This window comes from Taurulus bubalis (genome assembly GCF_910589615.1).
Source record: "Taurulus bubalis genome assembly, chromosome: 9".
In the NCBI taxonomy this organism is placed as follows: Eukaryota; Metazoa; Chordata; class Actinopteri; order Perciformes; family Cottidae; genus Taurulus; species Taurulus bubalis.
Genome location: NC_136597.1, coordinates 20,736,437 through 20,761,453, shown reverse-complemented (window position 1 = coordinate 20,761,453; position 25,017 = coordinate 20,736,437). Strand labels below are relative to the sequence as shown.

The window sequence follows — 25,017 nt, the reverse complement described above, 5'->3', positions numbered from 1 at the left end:
ACCACCTTCTGTTAGACAGCTGGGGAGATTAGAAGACAATGAATCCTAATCGGTACCTATATATAGTGTCCCTTTTGATGAAAGTACCACCCACAGTTGGCTACAAACAACTCCAAATCCAAAGACCCATGCAACAGTCGGACCATAGAAAAGCACATAGCACCCATTAGATGTGCTTTCATGTCAGCAAAAAAATGGAAATTTAGTAACACAGGATAAGTGGAAGTGAACTACACTCTAATATGGGTGTTACAGTAGCAGAGTTAGGGTCATACTGTCCCCTTCAGCCAGAGGAAGCCTTCTCTCCTGGGCCAGAGGTGGACCGGGGCCCTTGTCTCTGTTTGTGGGTCCTAAATGGGGCTAGGCTTCAGACTCCAGGTCTTCTTCTTCTCCATTAGTCGTGTCGCCTGCCTCGGGCTCCAGCAGCAGGAATTTGCCATCATTAGTTAGAGGCATGTTCTTCATCAGCTGGGCCAGGGCCTCCGGGTCCTTGTATATAAGAGAAAAAAAACATTATTGCTTGTGTTATAAATTGTTGTGACAATACATTTGTAATCTACTGACCTCACCTTTACATCATTAGGGCTATGGGAGGTAAAATGCTGACCAACTCTGGTGGTTGTTTTTTTCCTATTCATCTTCATTAATTAAATATTCTCTTTTTATGTTATTCAGCCACTAAAAGTAACTGTGATTCAGTGTTTTAAACTATAAAACCTAAAGAAATAATGTAATAAAACTGTTGATAAAGCACATTACAAACATCTGCTATAAAATGAGTATCACAAAAGATGAAAAATACACATAAAAAGACAGATGCAAGACTAATTTAAAAGACTAGAGACAAAGGAGATTTAAATGACAATAGTGTGGGTGAGGTAAAATAAAGTAAATGTTTTTGGGTGAGAAGATTAGTTTGACATTTTCTTTTAAAAGTTATCTACAAGTGAGTTGAGGTAAGTCTTATTACTTTAAATAGGCACTTTATGTTCACAAAGATAAATGTCTGATTAAAATAAAGTGGCATCATTGAAATATTGCAGTGATGTCAAACAGAAATTGTAATTTCTCTAAGGGGAACACTCCATTCCCAGCAAGAATACCTCATTGGTTTAATTGTATTGTACTTCGTCCTCCTGTTTTTGTCTTAGAAATCAACATCTTAATAGTCATGGTTTTGAATATAAATGCAAGAACAGCGTTCTATGTTTAAATGGTGAAGATACCTTCTTGGCTTCTGTAATATCCTTCGCCAGGTTTATGGTGTAACATATCTGTGAAGACAGACAAACAGATAAAGTTTAATATACAGGGTATATGCCGGGATCCTGAAGTTAAATGTAATACTTTTTTAAACCGCAATACACTTTAACTTACATATACTATATATCGATTTGTAAAATAGTACAACTAAACAATCTTGGTTTGTAATAACTCCTTGGACGACAGACAACAGAATAAACTACTACTTTATATTGATTATTAATGTTACAGTCTTTATATCTATATTCAGGCACAATTAACACCAAAAAAAAAGTTTATTTTTTATAAAATACTATACTTTTTATAGTACATCAGGACATTATATAAAAGCAAATTATACTATGACTTTTTGATTGCATGACAAACTGTCACATCCTTCTTGACATTTTTAATGGTACACTATACGATGACTCTTTATTGTGCAACGTTTCAGACATTTCTTACAACATACGTGGAGTATGATGTAAGAAATACTGTACTAACACTATGATTTTCTCACAATTCTTGGCATATTATACTCACCTTTTGATGACCTTTTAGAAAAACTGGTATACGATGACTTTGTATTTTTCATGGCAAACTGCATTTTGACATTTATTACTTTTTCAGTGACTTTTATGGCAGACTATAGTACGATTCTCTATATGGCATATCATTCTGACATTTTTATACTTTAATAAAATGTAATGACTTTTTCCTGATATTTGTGCATCAGTTAATGTGTTTAAAATAGTTTTAATGTTTCTGGATCAACCTTTTCGCCCTCTGTGTTGCTCTCAAAAACGAAGGCGCTAAACGAAGGCTCTCCCTCTTCATCTCCGTCACTCCAGTCTCTGCCCTCGACCACGAAGCCCATCAGCCTCCCGTTCTCTTGGTGGGCCGCAAACTGACACACTTCCCCAAGCTGGAACTGAGAAATGAGAATAAAGATTTTTTTAAATGTAGTCGGAGTTGTATAACAGAAGACGTGACTATACCTCTTCTTAAAAAAGAGAAACGGATTAATACTCAACATATCTTTTGTCATACTCACACTTATTCTTGTAACTTGAGTCTGAGGGTCAATCAACCTGTCATGAAGACATAGAGAACACGAAAACACGGCTGTGATAAAGTCCTGAGAAAGGATTTTTCTGCTTTTTGTTTGTCTCCGACTGCCCCTTTAACAATGCTTAGGAAAAGTGAAACTTCCAACAAGTGTGAAAATCAAAATCATGGGTTATTTTACAACAAGTCAATATCCCAAGTGGTGTGCGGACGTTTGTCACATATTTATGTTTTGATTTATGCTTTGACAAAACCACTTGAAGATTATGAGATTATTACAGGATAATGTTTTTCCACAGAGTACAAGGACCAAAAGATTGCTTAGAAAACACAAACTGCCCTATGAATATATACTATCATATTTTGCCCCTATACCTTTAGGAGATGACTATCAAAAGTGGAATATTTCACACTTGTCATAACGTAACAAGTCCACAGACTGTTAATTTACTGACATTCACCAAACACCAGTATTCTTGGGAGAAAATAATTGAAGCATACGTTTGGGCATTTCGCATCTACAGCATATTGCTTGTAAATGTCTGAATGCGTCAACATTTCTATATGCTGAGGTCCACAATCAGCTGTATTTGTCTATCCTCAGAGGTGGTATTCATGTAACCGTTCATAAATATGTGATAAATTCTACCTGAGGCTACTGCTGGTGACCATGAGGTGGGACTCGGTGGTCCTGAAGATGTTGTGGATGGCTCTGGCAGCCAGCACCTGCCTCATGGCCTCGTAGATCACCTCCTGATTGTTGCCGCAACGCACCGCCATTGAGCCTTGGAAGCGCACGGCAAATACTTGCTGCAGGAGGGAGTCTGCTGAAACATACAAACACGGATATGTTAACGGCATGACCACTTAAGTCAACAGCACTTACGTAGGAGAGTAAACACCTGGTACACAAACAATGAGTTGAACCAGAACCCAAACAGTGCTTCACAGAGAGGCAACCATTGAGTTGCATTTAGAGGGAGGAAGGAAAATGGTTACCGTCACTTTCTGTTGAACAGTCGTCATCCGTTTCTCCAAATGGATTTGTGCGTCTGCCAGGAAGGGAAAACACACACCAGGGGGAAAAAAAATAATTAAACTGCTGCATTGTGCCATTAAGAAGCAGTCGGCTTCCTGGAAATAATAGAATAACCAATATGAGGCCAACTTTCAGGAAATCCACATCATCGCCCACCAGCACTAGTCGTCCCCGTCTGTCTCTCACAAACACAAAAACACACACAAAAACACACACACACACAAAAACACACACACACACACACACACACACACACACACACACACACACACACACACACACACACACACACACACACACACACACACACACAGCCCTAGTTATCCCCTCACCTCCCCCCGGCCCTGTTCTGGTCCTGAAACTCGGAGGCCGGCAGCATGATGTCAAACTGAATGGGCGTCCCAGGGGCTATCAGGTCTTCTGGTTCTGGAGCAGCCCCCGTCTTCTGGGAACCACTACTGGCAGCGTGTACCCCTCCTGGCTTCGCTCTTCAGGAGTGAGACAGACAGAATGTAAGTGAACCCCAAAACATCCACTTCTCAACTTAAAAAGGTAAGGTCCACGTGTTTTAAAGTCTCTTATTACGATACAATACTCATATGTGCATCCAAAAAGTTAATTGTTTCTCGAGAGTGGTTGGGTGATACAATCTATATTCCTGGAAAGGAATTGTGTAATACAATCTTCAGAGTGAATATATGAATATTATGTTAAGTTAATCATATATGCTAGGTAATAAACTAGTTAGCCGGACATGCTAACGTGTGCATCACACATTAATCTACATGAAAGTGGAAAAACACAATGTTCAAAATATGCTATTCCTTACACATTTTTCTCTTGTGTTTTTGGAAAATCTGAAAGAAGAAGTCTGAAAACTCCATCCAAACTCTTTATGGAAGGAGTATTGCTCTAAGCCACGTGCACAGCGCTTCAACCTGCCAAGTAATTCAGATTTAGATAGAACTGGGTCATCCTTGTTCAAAAAAGCCTTTTAGTGAAAAGTCAAGTGACCACTTATTGCAAACCATTAGATTTAGCGGACAATGATTATAATCCTCAGTAATCAAAGCTTGCAATTATATTTCTCCTTCCGTCCTGAAGCAAACTGTTATCAGTTTAAATTGAGAATCGCTTTGTACAGCAAGAACAAATACATAGAGGAAGATGTCATGTTTACGATGTAGCACAGACACACACAAAACTATAATGTCACAATAATGACACAAAGAGCCAAGACCAAAACGATGCTAAAAGCATGCAACATACAAATAAAAAAATGACCTTGCAGCTTCGTCCTGAGTTTTCAAAATGATAAGACTAGCCACTATAAAAGCATTTAATTATCAAAGTCAGAAGAGGATGCAGTATGAATGACGAGCAGCATGCCTGACCTGTCAGGGTCGGGCGAGCCCTCTGGTCTCTTCTCAAAGCTGGTGATGGGGGTGACGGCCTGGATAGCAGTCTGGTTTAGTCGGATGGCCACAGCCTAACGACAACAAACGGAAACATTTCTGTATTTCTGTATCAGAGTCATTTATAAAACCAGAGCTGTAAATCAGTGTGTAAATATACATACAATATTTTAAACACCACCAAATCTTATTATTTCACTACATTTCAGCCACACCTAAACTAGCATACTGTGACTTTTTATGACATACTATAATTTTAAATAGCATATTATACTAAGGCAATTCTTTTCGATGACGTATATTGCTTTAAATTTCAAAATAACAACAAACAAAATAAACTGTGTTTGAAATCATTGTCTATTTCCTGCACTATACTTATCTCCCAGCTTTTGTGTGAGTTCTTTTTCGCACCATCAAAAGTTACCACAAAATATACAGTAGTTTCAACAGCGTGTACAGATAAACAACTATTTCTTAAATTCTGAGATGACAAGCATATGATTTGCTGTTGTGCAACACTACGCCTGTCAGTGGTAACAGAACACAATGACTAGTATCTGAAATCTCTAACAATGACTTACTCTCTGGTAAACTACCAAGCGATTATAATGTGGGGGAAATAAATAAGTGACTAATTTCAAAGTTTCTTTCTCAAGAATAAACATTTTCATAGAGCAAACCCTCCTGCAAACATGCAAGATTCTGAGATTGAAAAGCTTTCAAGGCTCAATAGCTGGGAGTCAGAAAAAGGAAGTGTACGTGTCAGCACTGGGAAAACACCATTAAATGTCTCTTTCACTGAAAATAAGTTCCCCATGTTATGTGTTATTCAGTCAAGCCTGAGCAAATTATGTTTTATGTTTGTTTTTTATATTAAGATTATTAATATCATTATACAAGTCATTTAAGTTATAGAAAGTGGTATGACTATACGTGTTTACCTCTGCCTACTCCTTTTCAAACATATAATAATTATTTATCTGTTGGTTTTATTTTGAATTAGCTGTATATGTTTACTGTTCATTTTTATTTGTATTAATTTTTTTATTATAATATATATCTAATATCTAATTATTATAAATAAATGTATCTAATCTGAAGTGGTGAAACAACAAATAGATGTCTCCGTGCCTGAACAAATTTGGTGACCTCCCAAGACTAAAGATCAAATGTTTAAGATGTTTAGTTTAGTTGCTGTTTCTTTTTTCTATTTGCATTGTGTGTGACTATGAAATTGCGTTGGAGTGTTCGTTACCTCTGGGTTGTCAGTCAGGTAGATCTGTCTGGAGATGTTGTTCACAGTACAAATCCACTGAGAAAGAAACAAAGATCCACATTAGGACTTCCTCTAGCTCAGACGTGAGCCACCTGGAATCATTTGACTGATACCAGCTGACAGGCCAGTCAGATGAATATCACACAAATAAGTCTCGACAGCGCCTTCATTGCTATATGAAATATTTGGACCAGCAGATGTCTTTGGGATGAAGATGTAAAACAATAAGGAAGATCTAACCCTTTCACACTTACTTCTTCATATTCCCTTTTGCTCTCAGCTTGCAGAATCATTGACCTGAAGACATTGATGGCAATGGAGAGAATGAAATATAATGCATCCAGTATTGCATGTGTGTGCGTAATTCTCATTGTTGGATATGTAGAAAAGTGTACATACGTTTTGCCTGAGGGGGAGGTTATTTGTAAACAGTAGCGTCTGTCTTCACACTCCACAGCCATGACAGAGCTGTTGTCCAGGTCCAGCACCATGCCCCCTGCCACCGCCCCGCGCGGCTGACACATGAGGTTCCCTCCCTGGGTGAAGAAGTACAGCCGGTCCCAGGCTGTGGTCACGAGCCCTGTTTTACTGGAGATGGGGCAGAACAAGTGGGTAAAAGGTCAGAACATCACAATAATAATTAGAAAAACCTAATTATGGCATAATGGAAAGTTTAATTGGTGAAGAGGACTACATATAGTGTAAGATTGGGAACGATTTTAGGCTGGATGTGATGGAGATTCCTTTCTCACGTCGGAGTTTAAAATGAAGATATGCAAGAAGTGTCTTTTACAGTATGTCCTTCTCCCTGTGCATGTTCTGTGAGCATATTAGGGTTGTACGATCACAGACATACTTTGGCTTTTGTAGCGCATGTTGCCTAAGAATTTAAAAGAAATGACGTAATCCTTCAAATCAGACATGTCAATGTATTAAATAAAATTTAAAAAAGGCATTTGAGAAACTAAAGCTTATGGCTTCTTAGTCTGCAGAAAAAACACAACGCCCAAAAAGGCATAGACTAGACTGGTATGCTTGATAACATTACATTTAGCTGACGCTTTTATCCAAAGTGACTTACAATAAGTGCAATTCAACCATGAGTACAAACTCAGAGAACAACAAGAATTAAGAAAGTGCAATTTCTCAAAGAAAGCAAAACTACAAAGTGCTATAAGTAAGTGCCATTTAAGTGCTACTAAAGTGCTACTACGGCGCTACCGTCCTTATTCAAGGTGTAGTTGAAAAAGATGTATTTTTAGTTTGCGACGGAAGATGTAGAGACTTTCTGCTGTCCTGATGTCAAAGGGGAGCTCATTCCACCATTGAGGAGCCAAGACAGCAAACAGTCGTGACTTTGTTGAGTGTTTAGCACGCAGTGATAAAAGGAATAGAAAAAGGTCGAGGGACAGCTATGAACTTTTTCATCATGAACTTTGAATAAACAAGTGACCAGTGCACATGTGCAGAGGCGGGGAGGGGCTTTAGTGCTCTGTAGACTAAATCTAGCATATCGTCTACAGTGGCCTTTGCATGGATGCTGGATACTGGCTGGATGAAGCTCTCCTTTACTTCCCAGAAGCTCAACTTTAGCTTAACTTTGACTCACTCACTGACAAAACAAAGTGACATATGTATGACTCATTTAAATTGCTCGCCAGAAAACCTTCCGCCAGTACATTCGGTTTGAAAAATATCCCGAGATAAATTTCCTTTGATTAATATCAAAATGAATGTCTCATGCTGCCGTGGGTGACTGAAACCCTTAATATTAAGAAAGCAGTCGAAATAGCAAATGTTCTCTGGACTCACCATCTGACAAGCGTTCGAGGCTGCTGGCGGTGTGTGTGTCATTAAACAGAATGGCATTTTGTGGAAACCTTTTCCTGGTGTCACAGACATTTGTCAGAGACTTTGGATTTATATGAGTAAGAGACAGAGTTTGACGGCTCTGACATTTCACTAAATCACATTGTGGGCTACGCTGCAGTTCTACCCCTGAAGCCATTAAGGAAGTTTCCTTTCTCATATATATCCACTCTGCTACAAGCTGACAGCGCACACTGTCAACATGTTACCTGCCCCACCTTGTCTGCTGTGACAGACTAATTGTTTACTGTGTTCATGCGTATTTTGAGCAACTTTTGCAAGAGAAGCAAAATTCTTAACATATAGACTAGCGAGGAAAGCTACATGGACAGGAAGCATCCTTCTATATAAACGTTAGGGTCATAATGAGTGCAATTAATCTTACTTCCTAATGTTGAGGTAGCCAGCCTTCTGGATGAGTGTGCGATTGACAGGCTCAGTGTCCTTATCTGGCATATAGACTGTGTCCTCCACAGACAGAAACTCCCTCTGGGAGCCACGCATGGCCTCTGCTTCGGTGTCAAGCTGGGCCTGGATACTAGACAGGAAGAAAACAAGTTTAAATACAGACAAATTCATCAAACACATCTACACACATGAAAATTAATGGTAATGAGATAGTCTTTACTTTTGAGTCATGTTGGACACAGAGGAAAGAAAGTTGTCCATCTTCTTTGACACCAGCTCAATGCCTTTCTTGAAGAAGCTGATCTAAGAAGTAAGAAGTAATAATGAGCAATTCAGCTTGTATTGAGTTCATTTTTACAGTCATACTTTTAATTGATAGAAATTTCTAGACACAGATATTACTTGATCTCATGTACGGCTGCAACCAATGATTATTTTCATTATTGATCAATGTGCTGTTTAATCGTCTGTAGAATGGAAGACAGTAGTAAAAAACTAACTAAATACACAAAGATATTTAGCATCAAATCCTCACATTTGAGAAGCTGATAATGGAGAGTGTTTGGCATTTTCACTTGAAAATGAATATATTTTTTAAACTGTGGCAGATTAATTTTCTGTCGACTGATCTATTATTCGAGTACTCGTTGCAGTTCTACAGGCCGTTGCTTATGAGGATAACATGTGTTTTTTTTCTCAGTAGTTCGTGATGCATGGACATTTTGCCCCCAAACAACTGCCATTTGCAAACCAATTAATTTCCAATGAGGAAACTGCTTCTCATTTTTGAATATGAATACTGATATGATAATGTTGTCTGACCTACATTGTAGGTCAACAGCTGCTAAGTACCTGTGCCTTTGTGTAGCCAAGCATGGGTTCGAGCATAGCTACTCTCTTGCGATACTGCAGGGCGTTGAGGGCGCAGTAATACTGCAGTGAGGCCTGGTGCTGCTTCCTCCTGGTGTACGCCACCTCCTTCACCAAGTCGGACTTCAGCTGTCCAGACGAGAGAGGGTTAAAATGCAACTATACAGTATATCTCCAGCATGAACTCACTAGCAAGCTCTACACACACACACACACACACACACACACACTTAGACATATGCAAATAATTGTTCTACTCTCACACACATACAAATAAGCAACTCTGTCACATTATCTTCAATGTCCAACAAGACATGCCGACACATTCAATAGAAGCAGAAAACAAAAGGAATCTTTACTTTGCAGCCGTTATAGGGGATGGCGTTGTTACAGTCTTATTAAAATTATGGAGCCTGGTAGTTAATTCCATCCATTTGTATTTATAATGCTAATTAAACAAATCCACTGCATTACCAGAGTATTACTTCACTGCAAGTCTTTATGCAGCTTTTTGGGTTAAATTCAGGAAAGCAATGAAAGTGGCTCGCACTCGCTCTACCTTCTCATTCTCCTTCTTCTTGGGCAATCGGCTGTATTTGACCATCGCTGCCTCGTGCTCTGCAGGAGAGGACAGAAAGAACATGATGATGAGATGGGAACTGCAAAATAATGGTTTTCTAAATTCGGTTTGAATTTCTACTTACCATCAGTGGCGATGCCAAATATTTCCTTCAGTGTGCTTATCTCTGAAACATTCAATGTACATGAAGTTTTGTTAGAATATCTTAAAGTAGATCAACTTAAACGGAATTCTTTACATTTTATAATTATTGATAAATGTCACAGGTATTTTTTTTATTTTTGTAACTATTTTCTTTAATATAGTGAACACATTATTATTCAGTGGAAAAAAAATGGCAAACAATTTTACAATTTGACATAATGCACCATTTCACATTTCTCACACAGTTTAATGCAGGTGATAATCCGACTGGGCACTCGTCAACTTGTTTTCACACGGTTTAATTTCCAGTTTGTATGCGCTGTTAATTTGGGGAGTTACGGTTGCTCTGCCTAGCAAGCACAATTTTACAGCATTGTCCTGCTGCTTTCATGTTTGGTAATCCTCGGAGTAAAATGCTTGACATCCTGACAGCCTTAACCACGCTCCATCCCCTCAGAATAACACACACTCCTCTCTGACAAGCTGGCACTTAACAGTTCACCATTTATTTATGTGGAGAACGATTCGTTAAATCGTATAAATATTACCAGCGGATTGGTTTATAACGATATACGCTGGCGTGTGTTTAACCTCACGTTTTCTTCAAAAGGCTTTAAAATGCGACAATCCATTCATTGTGAGCAAAGTTCCTTTCTTCTTGAAAAGAAATACTGACTTCTGCGAACCACGAGCAAATGCCGACAAACAGTACCTGACAAATAGCCAATTAAATTGCTGCGACAACAGCTTTGGTCAATGTGTATTGTAGTTTCCCCACATTTGGGTGCATTTGACAGAATAGCAGTAGCAGCTGATAACTAAAATAATAAATACACTTGACGCATAATTGACTCAAAATGCTTTCGCTTAACTTAAATGTAGTTAGCCTCAAACTGACATTTGGACAAAATGCTTGTTGCACACTAAACATCAGAAGGAAGAATGGGAAAACTGATGTTATCTTACTAGGCACCACTAAAACCGCACCTACATTGTCTTTTTCCAGAAGGTAGGGCATTGCTGTTACATCTAACTGTTAGAGAACAAGTTAAATATCTGTAATACTCTCACAATCATATAATGTGTTATAATGGGGTCCAGTGGCCGATGCTTAAGGCGTTAAAGGTGCCGACATGGATTTAGATCCATTTGGCACCGATCACAAACCACAACGCCCCCGGTTTGAGCAATTCCCTCTCTCCTCACTATCTGTTGTTTTTCAACTGTTAACTTGGTCATAAAAGGCATGATATATCTCAAACACTTGGGGGGGAAAAAACTTTTGTACTAAGTTTTCTATATGTGTGCGTGTGCGCGTGCATGTGTGTGTGTGTGTGCACGCGGCCCTACCTGTAAGGTCTTTCTCTCTGAACTGGATCATAGGGAAAACCATGCCGTCGGCCATTTGGTTGGCTAGCTCAGAGTGGAGCGAGTTCAGCTGGATGACAACAACAAAAAAAGATTATACAAATATATCAAGCACTGCACTAGGACATAAACAAAAGATGTACCATTGCCAAACATCTTGAGGGATTTCAATTTATTTTAATAATTCCAGTAAAATGTGCTGCCAGTTATTGTTCCTGCAGCAAGCTGGAAAGTCACATTTTGAGAGAAATGGTTGCATAACTGCAGATAATGCCTCTGCTACATCATAAAAATCCCAACTTGTGAAACAGTACATTTCTTGGAGAGAATAATAAAAACCTTTAGTTGGAAACAGGATATTGCACACACCAGGAAGCCCTGCTAGAATTATCCATGCTTATCAACAAAGCTACACTCCAGCATCTAACAAGATGACATCCAGGTTTATCTGAACCATTGAGCAAGTGCTAAGGTTCACAGGATTAGGTGCAACATTCGGCCTAATTCTCATTGTGAAAGGAGTTCTCTGCTGTAAATCACGAGGTAAAGGTCAAGCAAACAATCACCCTGTGTCCTCTGAGGATTGGATTGGTGTGCCCTAAATCCTGTTGAGTGCTGATTAGGCAGGCTTGTGGACCCATGTCTGACAGTGAGAGGTCCATCTGTTTAGTCTGTACACCTGAGCCTACACACCCCTCCTTCATCCATCCATCCATCCATCCCACCACCCACCGCTGCCTCCAAGCATCTGTATACAATCAGTTCTGGTTTTACAGCGAGGTTAATGGTTTAGGTCTTTTCATTAAGGTCATATTCACCATCATGCAAGTGGAGCACAGGTGCAACACGATAAAGTTACGATAAAGAACCAACTACAGACCATGTAGTGGTTCATCATCCCTCTCTTCTGCTGCGAGTGTACGTGCACACACACATAAATATACACATATAAAACCACAAAACTGCAACTCACCTCCCCTACAGTTTTGGCAAAGTTCTGCAGCGTGACGATTACTTCTTCGTCACCTTTTCCCACGGCAAAATTCTAGACAGAAGAAGAAGGGAGTGGGAACAAGTTTAAACCCTGATGAAACTGGTTAATCTATCCTATACCAGGTGCCAAAAGGTTCAGAAAGAAGTAGCCTGCTCAGCCGGCCATTATTTCCAGCACGTTCCTTTCATGGAATAAGGCTAAAGATACTAATAAACCATTGCTAAGATGCTGACTTTTAAGTCTTGTTTAATTAAATTAGCTAAAAGTACATCCATTACTAGTCATTGCATCTTTTTACCGACCAACATCAAGAAAGCCAATTGATGCACATTTTTTAATTTATTTTTTGCATGATTTAATAGGTCTGTTCTGTTGACTTCAGCAACTATTCTATTTTGTAGCTCTCTTTGGCTGCATAAAACAAGAGCCCATGATAGATTGCCAACAGAAAGGCACTTCTACTTCAAGGTTACTTCACACAGAGAGATTTCATTAAGACACACATGCAAATTTACGAGGCCTGGCAGACACATGCAAACTCACAAACAAATAAAAAATTATGAAACAGTGCATCTCTTTTAGTTATGAGTATGATAATACAAAGGCTGAAAAAACACTTCACAGATTTTTACTTTGAGAAAATGGGGATAATTAAAAAGGCGACTGAAGCATATCAACTATTTTTGTCGACAACTCTCTTCTGTTATCTGGACGACGGTGGCTGGCCATTCAGAGAACAATGTTTAGAGAGACTGCAGTAGGAAAATCAAGCTGACACAAGAAAAGTGACGGGAACGGGTCCCAAAATCATGGCACCCATACTTACTTTCTTCTCATAATCCAGAAGTTGCTGTGAGAGCTGCTCCGTGGCCAATCCCATCTCACTCTGTAGGGGCAGATAAAGGCAAAAAGCAAAGGATTACTCAGGATTTGTCTGTAGCTTCTACAATTCTCACTGTCTCTCGCTTCCGTCCTGAAAGTAAAGTAAATGGACAACAGGTGAATCAGGGTTCAAATTAGATTAATTTGAAAAGCACAAGGTTATGTATGGGTCATATTAATGCTAACTCTCCCGATGAACTGTCATTGGTTCAGGAGGAAAATGCAGCACATATTGTGATTGCAACATTGAAGCATGTTGCTCAATTTGGCAACATCTTGTCCAGAGAACAAAGAACAGCAAAGTCAAAACTATCTACACCCTGACAGCATAAGAAGAGTCCCAAACCACTTACCAGAACAGTAAGTCCATTTCAGTTGCAAAACTGAAGGTTTTCATTCTTAGGTTTGCACTTGTGAGGTTAAAAAAATATATGATATCCTAGTTTGGCATTCGTCTATTCAAAAGGACCAGCTTCTCTTAAGCGCAAACCACATCCTCTACTGTCATTCAATAATGAAGATGTTTAAGCCCAAATCATCTTCAACCAGGCAGATAAAGTTATGACTCTTCTTCGGATGTAAAACTAGAATTGCAGCCTAGTGGTTGTATGCCTCCGGCCAACCAGTTATGTTGCGTTTTACATCCACGTCTGCCCAAAATTTCATAATTTAATGCTATCAGACATTTGGTGGGCATTTGTGACAAATTGGAAGACATTTGCTCAAGGTAGTTGCTGTTCAACAGAGCCACACACAGCAAAGGGAACAGAGTCTGCGTACATGTGCACCTGTTTGTGTTTTTGTTTAGTACCTGGGCTCCATACACACGCTGCATCGACTGCAGCAGCTGGTTGGTGTAGTCTGTGAGCGTCCCAGAGTCTTCCTCAAACACGCTGAGCAGGGAGCGAGTCTGTGGAAGAACACATTTATACTCTCGTTTGATGAACATGACACCAGAAGGAACAGATGAGACAATAGTTTAATTAACTTATAAAGGATGAGCAGCTGCAGACAAAATCGATGGGCCTCATTCTGTGTGCAAATACATTGTAAAGTTTATGTGAACCTTATATGAGGCTTCAGCAGTCTGATTCAGACATTTTATGAATAACAAAAAACTATTCATCTATTAACTGAATAATCAGGAACATAATCAGAAAATTAATTAAAAAAATTAATAACTATAAGTTGCATCACTAACTTTACGTATGAGATGTGTATTATTCTTGGGGAACAGCTCATTATGCTAATAAGATTCTGTTTTTTATAAATCACATAAATTGTTTGCGTTTAATACTTCCAGGCAATTCAGGTGGAGCCTGGCATATTCTAATTGTGCCAAATGTTCCTTTTTGCTGGCTATTTGGACAAGTGTGATAAACACCAAAGATATACAGTATCCAAGTAAAAAAACACACAATTTGAGGTTTGGTGGGAACCTGGAACTCATAAAAGAGACGGTTAAGAACATTGCTAGAAGTGGAAAGATGCCGTGAATGAAATGAGTGTTGCTGCAATATGCAGCAACACTCATGATTTTTTTTTGCAGAATGATTTTACTGCAGGCTGGCTATGCAAACTGAAAGAAATCCTGTCTGGGTGTAGTTTCAGCTCCATAAACAGGTGCAGCAAGGCAGGGCAGATATACCAGAGAGGAACACGCCCATCGGCCAGAGTGTGATTGCAGTTCACTCCAGTTGAAGTTGAGCCATTTCACACCAAACATAAATTATCTGTCCACCTTGGCTGTGTTTAAATTTGACTCCAGCCCCCCATTAATGTTAGGAGAAACAGCATTTTGTTGCAAAAAAGACCAAAACAACAACCCATAAAGACAGAAATAACCCTCTAGCATGGGTTGCACTTAAGCAGAACTACCAAAGAGTCAGCCCTGTCTGGGAAAAGGGAGTGATGCAACTAAAAGCAGAGGATAAGGGTTACATATAAATGTAGCCTGCATAAGACGAGCATAATAGCAAACACTGAGGCCTAGTGCTCTGTGAGCAACTTCCATAACTTAACTGCACCCCCGACCTATAAGCATCAACCATCATATGGTCCTCACTACTGACAGCTACCACTGTCGCAAGCTATTGACTAGTTCTAATGCAGTCCGATAATGGAAACCCCGCCCACAGTATGACTCAGGCCCAGTGCAGCTCCAGGACAGGGTCCAGCCCCAAAAATATAACTTCAAACGACATTGGAAAAATTTAAATATTGCAGGATAGCGATTCTAATTTAAGCTACGGTCGTGCCAGCTTCCACGGCGATGCGAGTCTAAATGTGCACCAGCATATCAGAGAGTATAGCCCCGTGACGGGCGGTAACTGTGTAAACAAAACACAAGACGCACATGAACGCCCAATAATTGTAATTAGCAGTATAAACGACACTGTAATTATAGCGGGAAGGCGCATCCCGCTGCGGTATTACAGCCCCTTAAAAAATGTGTCAATTGGTGGGCTGTCACCGAGCCCTCAACGGGAACAAGATGCTGTTTGGGCTAGTGAGCTAACTTCCGTGCACGTAACGTCTCATTGTGTGATAGTTGTGTCTTCAAACGTGATAAAAACCCACACGGGCCTACCTGAGGACTGTCCTGCAAAGCTTCCTCCAGGAGCAGTTTGTGATGTACGGCCGGCATCTTGTTAGCGGTGGAAGAGAAGGAATGGGAGCTTGAATTGTTTGGAGCGTGGACTCGGTTTCCCAGAGGCCTTTGCGCGGGGTGAGAGGAACACGTGGGAGTTGGAGGCGGGGCCCAGTCTGATCTCATTTCACAGCTGATGAGAGCAGAGTGCCAGTTAAAAACACCGTCACTTTACCTCAAAACTAGATATTTATATGGTTTTATATTTAATTTGATTATTTTCTGAAGATGTGATGGATTTTATTTTCGAAGTTTCAGTTTGTAGTTGACTGTTATAGTAGATGTAGGCAACATCTAACGTGCTTACCATGTCGGTATCAACAGTGCCCCCATGTGGATATATGAAGAGTTGCAAAGTTTAATTTCAAAAACCGATATTCGTTCCTTGAAAAAAACATTGACTGATTGCACAACATCAAACCAGAACAATATAATACTATTTCAAGGTCAAAACATACTAAAACATCCTTTACTAAAATCTATATGCAAGGACTGACATATGAATTCTACTGAAATAATGTAAACAGTCAAGGTTTTACTTTCAGCTGTTACTTACTGACTTTATTTGCAGTAAAATGTACTTTTACTTATAATGGAGGTACCATGTATAATATAATAGTTTTTATACTAATTAATTGATTTGACTACTTTAACTTTTACATAATGTTAAAGTAATGTAACACAATACATTTGATTACTTTTTGATTGCTTCTGCTTTAGATTTTTTATTATTAGGCGATAAAGCTGAAAATCCTAAAAACATCAACTTAAAGCAGGCTGTGTAAACGTCAACACAAAGAATTAACGGTTTATTATATGTAAGCTTTTTACCAAAATGAATATATTTGGATTAAACCCCTAATTAAAAAGTATTTTGTTTTTATCAGTAGCTTTAAATGATAATAGTTGCATTCATTTTGTAATTAAATTACCTAACTTGGTTACATATAACTGATTACTCCCTCTGAAATGTGGAGTACAAGCATAAAGTGCCATCAATTGGGTATTCTCAAAATAAGTGAATTTAAGTGAGTGTCTGCAAATGGAACCCATAAAATCTACAATATTTGCAAAATGACATTTTATTATTTGATAATGATCAGTTGATTCTCTTCTAAGTTTCCCAGAGCAGTTTCAGTCCAAAAACAAATAAATTGTGAGGCATAGAATCATCTCTAAACCTCTGGGCACCTCGGCTCTAAAGACAATAATCTGGGAATTATCTTCAGCAAAATAAATGGATTTGTATCACGTGCCTAATAAAAACACATCTATTTGTGTCCTGATCTCCATCTAGATATTGAACAATATCAAAAAGTAAAGAGTCTGTTTACATACTGTAAAGTACTGGAAATTAGTTATTTTCATAAATGGATGAAAATGGTGGTCTTTATTTTCCTTGAAATATAGCTAAATCTTTTAGTTTAGGGCTGACACCTGTGTTATGGATGGTAATTTGACAAATAAAAGAAAATAGCCCAAATATAAAATATAATGCAGTTAATATGTGTATTTGGAATTAAAACTGAGAAGAAGCACAAAATAAAATGAAATCTCCAACCTTATGCAACCTTTAATCTTATATGGAGTTTTAAAACAATTGTAAAATGAACTGTACATGGTAACTTCACCTGTTTCCAAGGCAATCTGATCTATTTTGAGAACAGCAGTAATACCTTGAGGGCTGCAGGGCGGTGCAGTGGCACTGTCACCTCACAGCAAGAGGGGCCTGGGTTCGATCCCCGACCCCGGGAGTTCAATCCCCCTCTGTGTGGAGTTTGCATGTTCTCCCTGTGGCAGCGTGGGTTCCCTCTGGGTTCTCAGATTGTCCAAAGACTTGCAGCTCAGGTTAATTGGAGACTCTAAAATTGCCCGTAGGTGTGAATGTGAGCATGAATGGTTGTCTGTCTCTATATGTGCACTACCTGTGAAAACTAGCGACTAAACCCGGCCTTCGCCCAGTGTCAGCTGGGATTGGCTCAGCAGTTTGGATAATGCAATGGAAGTAATATCTTGATGTCAGGGAGGTAACACAGTTATCTCAGGATAATGCCACTGAAAGGAATCCTCGAAAGTAGACGAAACACTAGTTTGTAACGGTGAAATTGCCTTATTACATTTTATCCACGACATTTTAGGGCTCAACAATAGTCTAATTGATTTGATAAGATGGCCATGTCGTGTTGTGTTGTGTTGTCTTGATAATGCAGGCAGGCCATGACAAGCAGTGTGTGCTCATCAGGCCGCCTGAGCAGGAGCACATTCTCTCCTCCCCAGTGGACTTGTGTGGTTTAATTGGGTAAGTTGTAGCTCTAAATTAAATAAGGCAATTCAGTCCTGACTTTGTTTGCTGGCTGGGCTAAGTCTGGCCTGTAAAAAGAGATGCTTAGCATCAGTGGAACTAACCTGGATTTAGCAAAGCTAGTGATTCAGCTGAACAAGGAAACACACACATAGAAGAGAAGAGTTGTTACAATGCAAAAGCTAACTGGGACAGTAAGTTTTATACGTACACAACATTACAAATTAATTATTGTACCCCTATAATCTCTTTTGTGGCCAAAATGTACCGACGTTCAAAGCGAGTGTGCTATTATTTTACAATGCTAATGTACTCTCAGATAATGCGATCATGTCTATGTTCATCAGGTTTAATGGTTAGCATGTTCACCATCTTCATTTAGCAAAGCTCGTACAGCTGGTGATGGTGGCTTTTAGTCAGAAAACAAAGTGAAATCAAATGGACAATTTGACCTGATAGTTCTAGAAGAAACATTAAGGGATCAACAAAGTTATTGGAATTCATCCTGAGGGGGGACTTATGTGTTTCAAATTTCATATCAACCCATCCAATATAGAGGATTTAATTTACGAGTAAACAGTGTCTTGTGAGAGCTTGCTGTGAAAGCCATAATTACCTTGTCTGTGTCTAGCACAAAAACAAAAAGAACACAGGGGAGAGAGGTTCAGATGTATGTTTGGAGCACGTGTCCCTGAAAAGTTCTCAGAATCTGGACTCTCAACGACACAGACATCTTTACATCTTAAGATAACACCACTGAGTCAATGTTAAACTTATTTACTCCGGCGAAAGCTGCTAATGCAATTGCTCCCGTCGGCTAAGCTCCACTCATATGACTGCTCTAGTCTTGGCACACAATGGCGTGACTGAAGAAGGGGGAAAAGATTTAATTGGGATTTATTTGAGTCTGCAAGCTGACCTAAGCGTGACCCTCATGGTCTGTTCAAGGATTATCTTAACTTCACTCTTGGGCAAATGTCAAGAGCTCAAACCTGAATGAAGGTCCTCTGTTTGGCGCACAAAGACAACTTGAGGATTTTACAGGATGTCACACACAGGCTGAAAACGTTGATGACACCTAAATGTATTTTATCCCCCTCACACACACCTTCATATGAACAAAGAAAGCTCCCTATTGGTTGACTCTCACCCCATCCTCCGCCCACTTTCCCCCGGTTTCCTGGGCAACCATTTCAGGGTGGAGGAAAAGAGCAAATCATGTGAGGGCAAAGCATCTTTCTCTCCCCCCCCCCCCCCCCCCCCCCCCCCCCTCTCTCTCTCTCTCTCTCTCTCTCATCCTCTCTCCTAACGTGTGTGTGTGTGTGTGTGTGTGTGTGTGTGTGTGTGTGTGTGTGTGTATAAAATCCCCCCTCTACACGCTTTCACTTCACTCTCAGCTCTCCACTGCTTTGCTGAGAGGATAGGAGCAAGACTGAACAGCGGGGAAACGGATCCCTGTATTACAGTGAAAGACATTTATTCCCCCACTTCTCCCAACGTGTTTTGAGTCTCCCTTCTTCCCTTTCCTCCTTCTCCTCTTCCTCCTCCTCCTCCTCCATCATCATCTTCTTAAGCGTCTCCGTTCTGCTTGGACAGTGGCTGCTTTGATGCAAAATGGGTTGTGGCAATTCCTCAGCCACCAACACCTCAGGAGAAGGTGAGTGTTTCTAAGGAACGTGTGTGTGTGTGTGTGTGTGTGTGTGTGTGTGTGTGTGTGTGTGTGTGTGTGTGTGTGTGTGTGTGTGTGTGTGTGTGTGTGTGTGGTGATAATGGGGGAGATTATGAGGGAGAGAGTTGTCACTGGATCTGCAACAAGGGGAGAGGGTGTTTTGAATGTAAATCAAGTGTGTTGGGGTTACTCTTGCATTTAGTGTATGTTGTGAGATGTGCCCATGTGTATGTGTGTTTGTGTGTGTTTGTTAGTTCTCAGTGTCTTGTTTTATTGCACAGATTATTATTGTTTCTCAGCTGTATAGATAGATATATACTGTATTCATCCCTAGAGGGGAATTGTATATCATCATGTATGTTTATGCCTCAACAATTTAAAATGTTTACCTACAGTGTTGTACGTGCAGTGGTCTCCTAAAGCTAAGGGTGGCGGGTTGATCATGAAGGGCCGCCAGTATTCTAGTATAAGAAACCAGAGTAGCATATAGCACTAGTTTAACGTCTACATTGACAGAAAAGTGAGTGTCTGCGCTGGTTTCAATTTATTTGTGTAAAACAGCCAACTATAGTGACATACACCCACCTTTGATCAATGGGTATGTTTCATTCACAAAGCCATGAGGACACATTTGAGAAGAACAGACATCCTGCTCCATTGTGGCTCGTCCTTATATCACACACCCCTCTCAGTGGATTCATCCTGATTCAATACCTGTTTTGAATTATACAAAACAAAGTCAAACAGTCAAAGTCAAATTGAGCACATAATTCGATTGAAGTGTCTGCAGGATTACCTCACCACCGTTGCCCATTAAAGCAGTATGGTGTGTGCTTGTGAAAATGTGTTTGTGCTTGCAGGTACCTAATCAGTGCTCGCCAGGCATGTTAACAGAGCCACAGGCAGCTCCTGGGAAACATAACCCAGTGTTCTCTTGTGCTTAGGATTCGATCGACAATGAGTTTACATTATCTGTGAGCAGCATCTCGGTGTCCGAGTTTGTTGTGAGTGTGGCTTGTTTGTCTATGAAAACCAGCAGCTGCGTCCATTTGGGAGCAGCAGGTCCATTTTTTTCTGTTCCGTCTTAGAGGTCAACGTTCCCGCCACTTTGACAAATGGGGAATAATGGTGGCACTTATCTGTCCACGCCAGGTGACACCAGGCCAGAGTCAAAGGACAGTCTCCCCAACCTATTATGCTCTGTAGAATCACGATGGAAGAACCCTCCTGCTCCTGTTGCATACCATTTTAACTACACACACTACACATTTGTGTTTATTTGGTTACAATGTAATTACCTCACCGTCTTATCATCTATAACAAGTACACAATCATTTAATAATTACTTACGACACACTCTAAAGCATAAATGTCTACTCATGTATTTTTCAACAACTATAACTTCTGTGCATGACATAATAGAAAAATGTATTATTAAACACCGTATGTATTTAGAGTAGAAGTAAAAATGATAATTATTGACAAATACTGCACATTATGCAACATTTAAAAAAATCCTTATATCCATGTACAACTACATTATAAGGTAGTATATCCCACGTATTAAATGTTTGTATACTGCTTAACCGTGTCACTACACATTTGTAGTTAGTATTTATAAGCAGCATATAAACAGTTAACACTGCTTGTACATGCTGTAATGTAGCTGTTAGCAGATATAAGTGTTAACAATGTATTTGTCAATCACTATAACTCCTCTTTCGGGCAGGCTAATGCATAAACAGATAATTAATGATAATAGAGTAAATAATTATGAGGATGTGCCTTCGTGGGAGAAAATATAATTGTTGACAAATTCTTTACATTCAAACCATTTGTCCTAATATGTACATTACAGTGCAATATTAACAATGTATTAAATGTGTATTCTTCTGCATGCTCAATAGTAGGGTTGAAGTAAAATACAAATAGTTCTTAGCTTCCATGCGATATTCAAGTCATACAAGATAATCTTTTTAATTTCAAGCTAATCAAACTCAAATTACTGCCTCAGTGCACTTTATGTTGCATGGCTCATCCCTCGTCTTATGCACCCAGATGTGTACCCTCGGCTATGAATGAGCTTTTGTCAGGCTACTGAATAGGCCCCTGTGTCATGTCAGCAGACTCAATTTTACAAGGATAAAATTCGCCATCTTTTTGTATAACGTAGATTCTTCAGTTTTCTGCTCTTACATCTCGCTCATGTAGTGTTCTTTTAGAAGGTCCATGTCTACACTAATACAATGGTGAATGGCATGAAAACCCATTTGAAAGGCTGAATTGAGGCTTTTGTTCCTCTGTGGTAATCAATGATGTGTTACTGCACATTCAAGCAGGATGTCAGGTTTTCTTCCAACTGAATGCATTGTGGTCTCATTTTGATTCAAATCAAGTTAAGTGCCTGTGGTTCAGCAAAGAATGAGCTGTTGTTTGACCATGAAAAGTTAAACGGCATTGGGATTAACACAATGCGTGTCTGGGAAGACATTTTACACTGTATGCCTTATATCATATTTGTCCGCATGAACTATTTCCTATTAAAGTAAACATTAAATAGTGAATTAATAAAAATAAGTAATTTAGCCAATCAGGCAACCAGCCATAGCTTTGTGCCCACTGGCCATACTCAGAGCAGCGTCTCAGGTCATAAAGTTGCTCCTGAAATATAACGTCTGCCGGGCCGATGTTCAGCAGAGGACGGGCTCAAACGCAGCAGTACTTTAATAAAGCCAAAAGGCTGACACACTGAGAGTCCAAAGACAAACTGACAATTGACAATGGGAGCACAGAGATGACATACTCAAGGAAAGGGAGGAGATAACGAGGCACAGGTGAGAGCAGGGTGGACCAGGAACAGCTGGAACTCATGAGGGCGGGGCAGACGACCCCAAAGGCGGGAAAATGAACAAAGGCAGGATGTAAAACAAGACAAGACACAAGAGAAGTAAACTAAAGGAGTGAACAAAATATAACGGGAAACTGACTATACAAAACCCGGACGCACGTTCGTTGTGAAGAAAGGCATTAGATATTGTTTTGGCAATCATCAGGAAGTCTTTGTTGATGTTGTGTACTGTTCTGCATGGAAAGAAAACATAATCTTGACACTGCTATTCATTTACAATTATTGTTTTATGACATAAACATGACACATTTGGAGCACAAATGGTCTTCCTCAGGTAAAATAGGCAACCCTTTTGTGGTCGAAACTTTGCTAGGTACATTAAATAGACTGAGGGGTAGTTCAACACTTATCCACCAACATGTTTAACACATGGACCACCGACTGAGGTCCATGGAGACCCAAGGAATACACTACTGCAACAAAACAACCATGAAAGCAAAATGTATTAGTTATATAATGAAAGTCATCTTAAATAGAGTGCCCATAGTGTAGGATGCATTAATATAGGAGCCACAGCAAACATTTTATCTATATATTCTATAAAAAGCATGAAAAAACAAACAAAGTATTTACAAAGAAATTGATTGAAAAAGTGATGAAGCATTGCAATGATAGAGTAAAGCACCTGTGAGATATGAAAAAACGTATCCGTTTGGGGAAACTGCTTTGAATTTCATAGTCTTAATGTATATATAAATATAACGAATTGCCACACAAACAATGGAAATGTTGTATGGAAATTTTTTAATTATTTCCCTCTGAAATATTATAAGGAAAAGAAAAAATGTACACATTCTGATTTAAATCTCGCATCCATGGCGCTACAGGGTATAAGTATATTCACTGGTGTTTTTCCAGAACTATGTTATTTTACTGCACAGACGTTGTGGAGAGTCAGGTTGAATTATGGGGAGATATAAAATACTGAACTTTGACACTGTAGGCCGGGGTTTGCGTCCTGAAATGTTCGCATAAAGCAAGTCATGTCTTGAGCTTCAAGTCACCGTTGACTTTTGAAATATTAAAACCAAGACCCTAACCTTATCCAAGGGCTGTGAGTGCCGAAAAAAAAACTTTAACCCTGTGTTGTCAGTGAACATTTTGCAACCGGATATACACTCACCTAAAGGATTATTAGGAACACCATACTAATACTGTGTTTGACCCCCTTTCGCCTTCAGAACTGCCTTAATTCTACGTGGCATTGATTCAACAAGGTGCTGAAAGCATTCTTTAGAAATGTTGGCCCATATTGATAGGATAGCATCTTGCAGTTGATGGAGATTTGTGGGATGCACATCCATGGCACAAAGCTCCCGTTCCACCACATCCCAAAGATGCTCTATTGGGTTGAGATCTGGTGACTGTGGGGGCCTTTTTAGTGCAGTGAACTCATCGTCATGTTCAAGAAACCAATAAGAAATGATTTGAGCTTTGTGACATGGTGCATTATCCTGCTGGAAGTAGCCATCAGAGGATGGGTACATGGTGGCCATAAAGGGATGGACATGGTCAGAAACAATGCTCAGGTAGGCCGTGGCATATAAACGATGCCCAGTTGGCACTAAGGGGCCTAAAGTGTGCCAAGAAAACATCCCCCACACCATTACACCACCACCACCAGCCTGCACAGTGGTAACAAGGCATGATGGATCCCTGGTCTCATTCTGTTTACGCCAAATTCTGACTCTACCATCTGAATGTCTCAACAGAAATCGAGACTCATCAGACCAGGCAACATTTTTCCAGTCTTCCAGTCAGTGTTTTTCCCTTTTCACACCATTCTTTGTAAACCCTAGAAATGGTTGTGGGTGAAAATCCCAGTAACTGAGCAGATTGTGAAATACTCAGACCGGCCCGTCTGGCACCAACAACCATGCCACACTCAAAATTGCTTAAATCACCTTTCTGACATTCACTTTGGAGTTCAGGAGATTGTCTTGACCAGGACCACACCCCTAAGTGCATTGAAGCAACTGCCATGTGATTGGTTGATTAGATAATTGCAATAATGAGAAATTGAACAGGTGTTCCTAATAATCCTTTAGGTGAGTGTATGTTAATTTAGGTTTATTTAGAATTTGTAGTAGCCTATATAAACATAAGTTCTAGGATATAAGCGTACACATCTTGTTGTAATCAACGTCTGAATAGACATTGAGTCATTTGGATTATAGTACGTATGCCAGGTACATGAAAAAAACACAAAATACAATCATTTTTGGTTGATTTAGCCTTAACAAATACAGTTGGTCTATTGGAGATCTCCACCCTCCAAAGCCTCACACGTCCTTTGACTCTACTGCCCTGATTAGGACCAAGTGGTCTCATGG

The 25,017-nt window shown here is 39.6% G+C and overlaps 1 protein-coding gene across 1 annotated transcript; it reads right to left on the bottom strand.

Moving 5' to 3' along the window:
- Positions 1-360: 360 nt before the first annotated feature.
- appl2 (adaptor protein, phosphotyrosine interaction, PH domain and leucine zipper containing 2) lies at positions 361-15,802 on the bottom strand (the record flags this gene model as incomplete). Its single annotated transcript, XM_079223191.1, has 21 exons — positions 361-489; positions 1,227-1,274; positions 2,018-2,173; positions 2,297-2,333; positions 2,960-3,137; positions 3,310-3,362; positions 3,682-3,837; positions 4,744-4,838; positions 6,020-6,076; positions 6,295-6,337; positions 6,440-6,628; positions 8,295-8,447; positions 8,538-8,620; positions 9,170-9,316; positions 9,747-9,805; positions 9,892-9,933; positions 11,262-11,349; positions 12,253-12,324; positions 13,100-13,159; positions 13,967-14,065; positions 15,746-15,802. The coding sequence occupies 21 exons, from the start codon at positions 15,800-15,802 to the stop codon at positions 361-363; spliced, it is 2,001 nt and encodes a 666-aa protein (XP_079079317.1).
- Between the last annotated feature and the right edge of the window lie 9,215 nt (positions 15,803-25,017).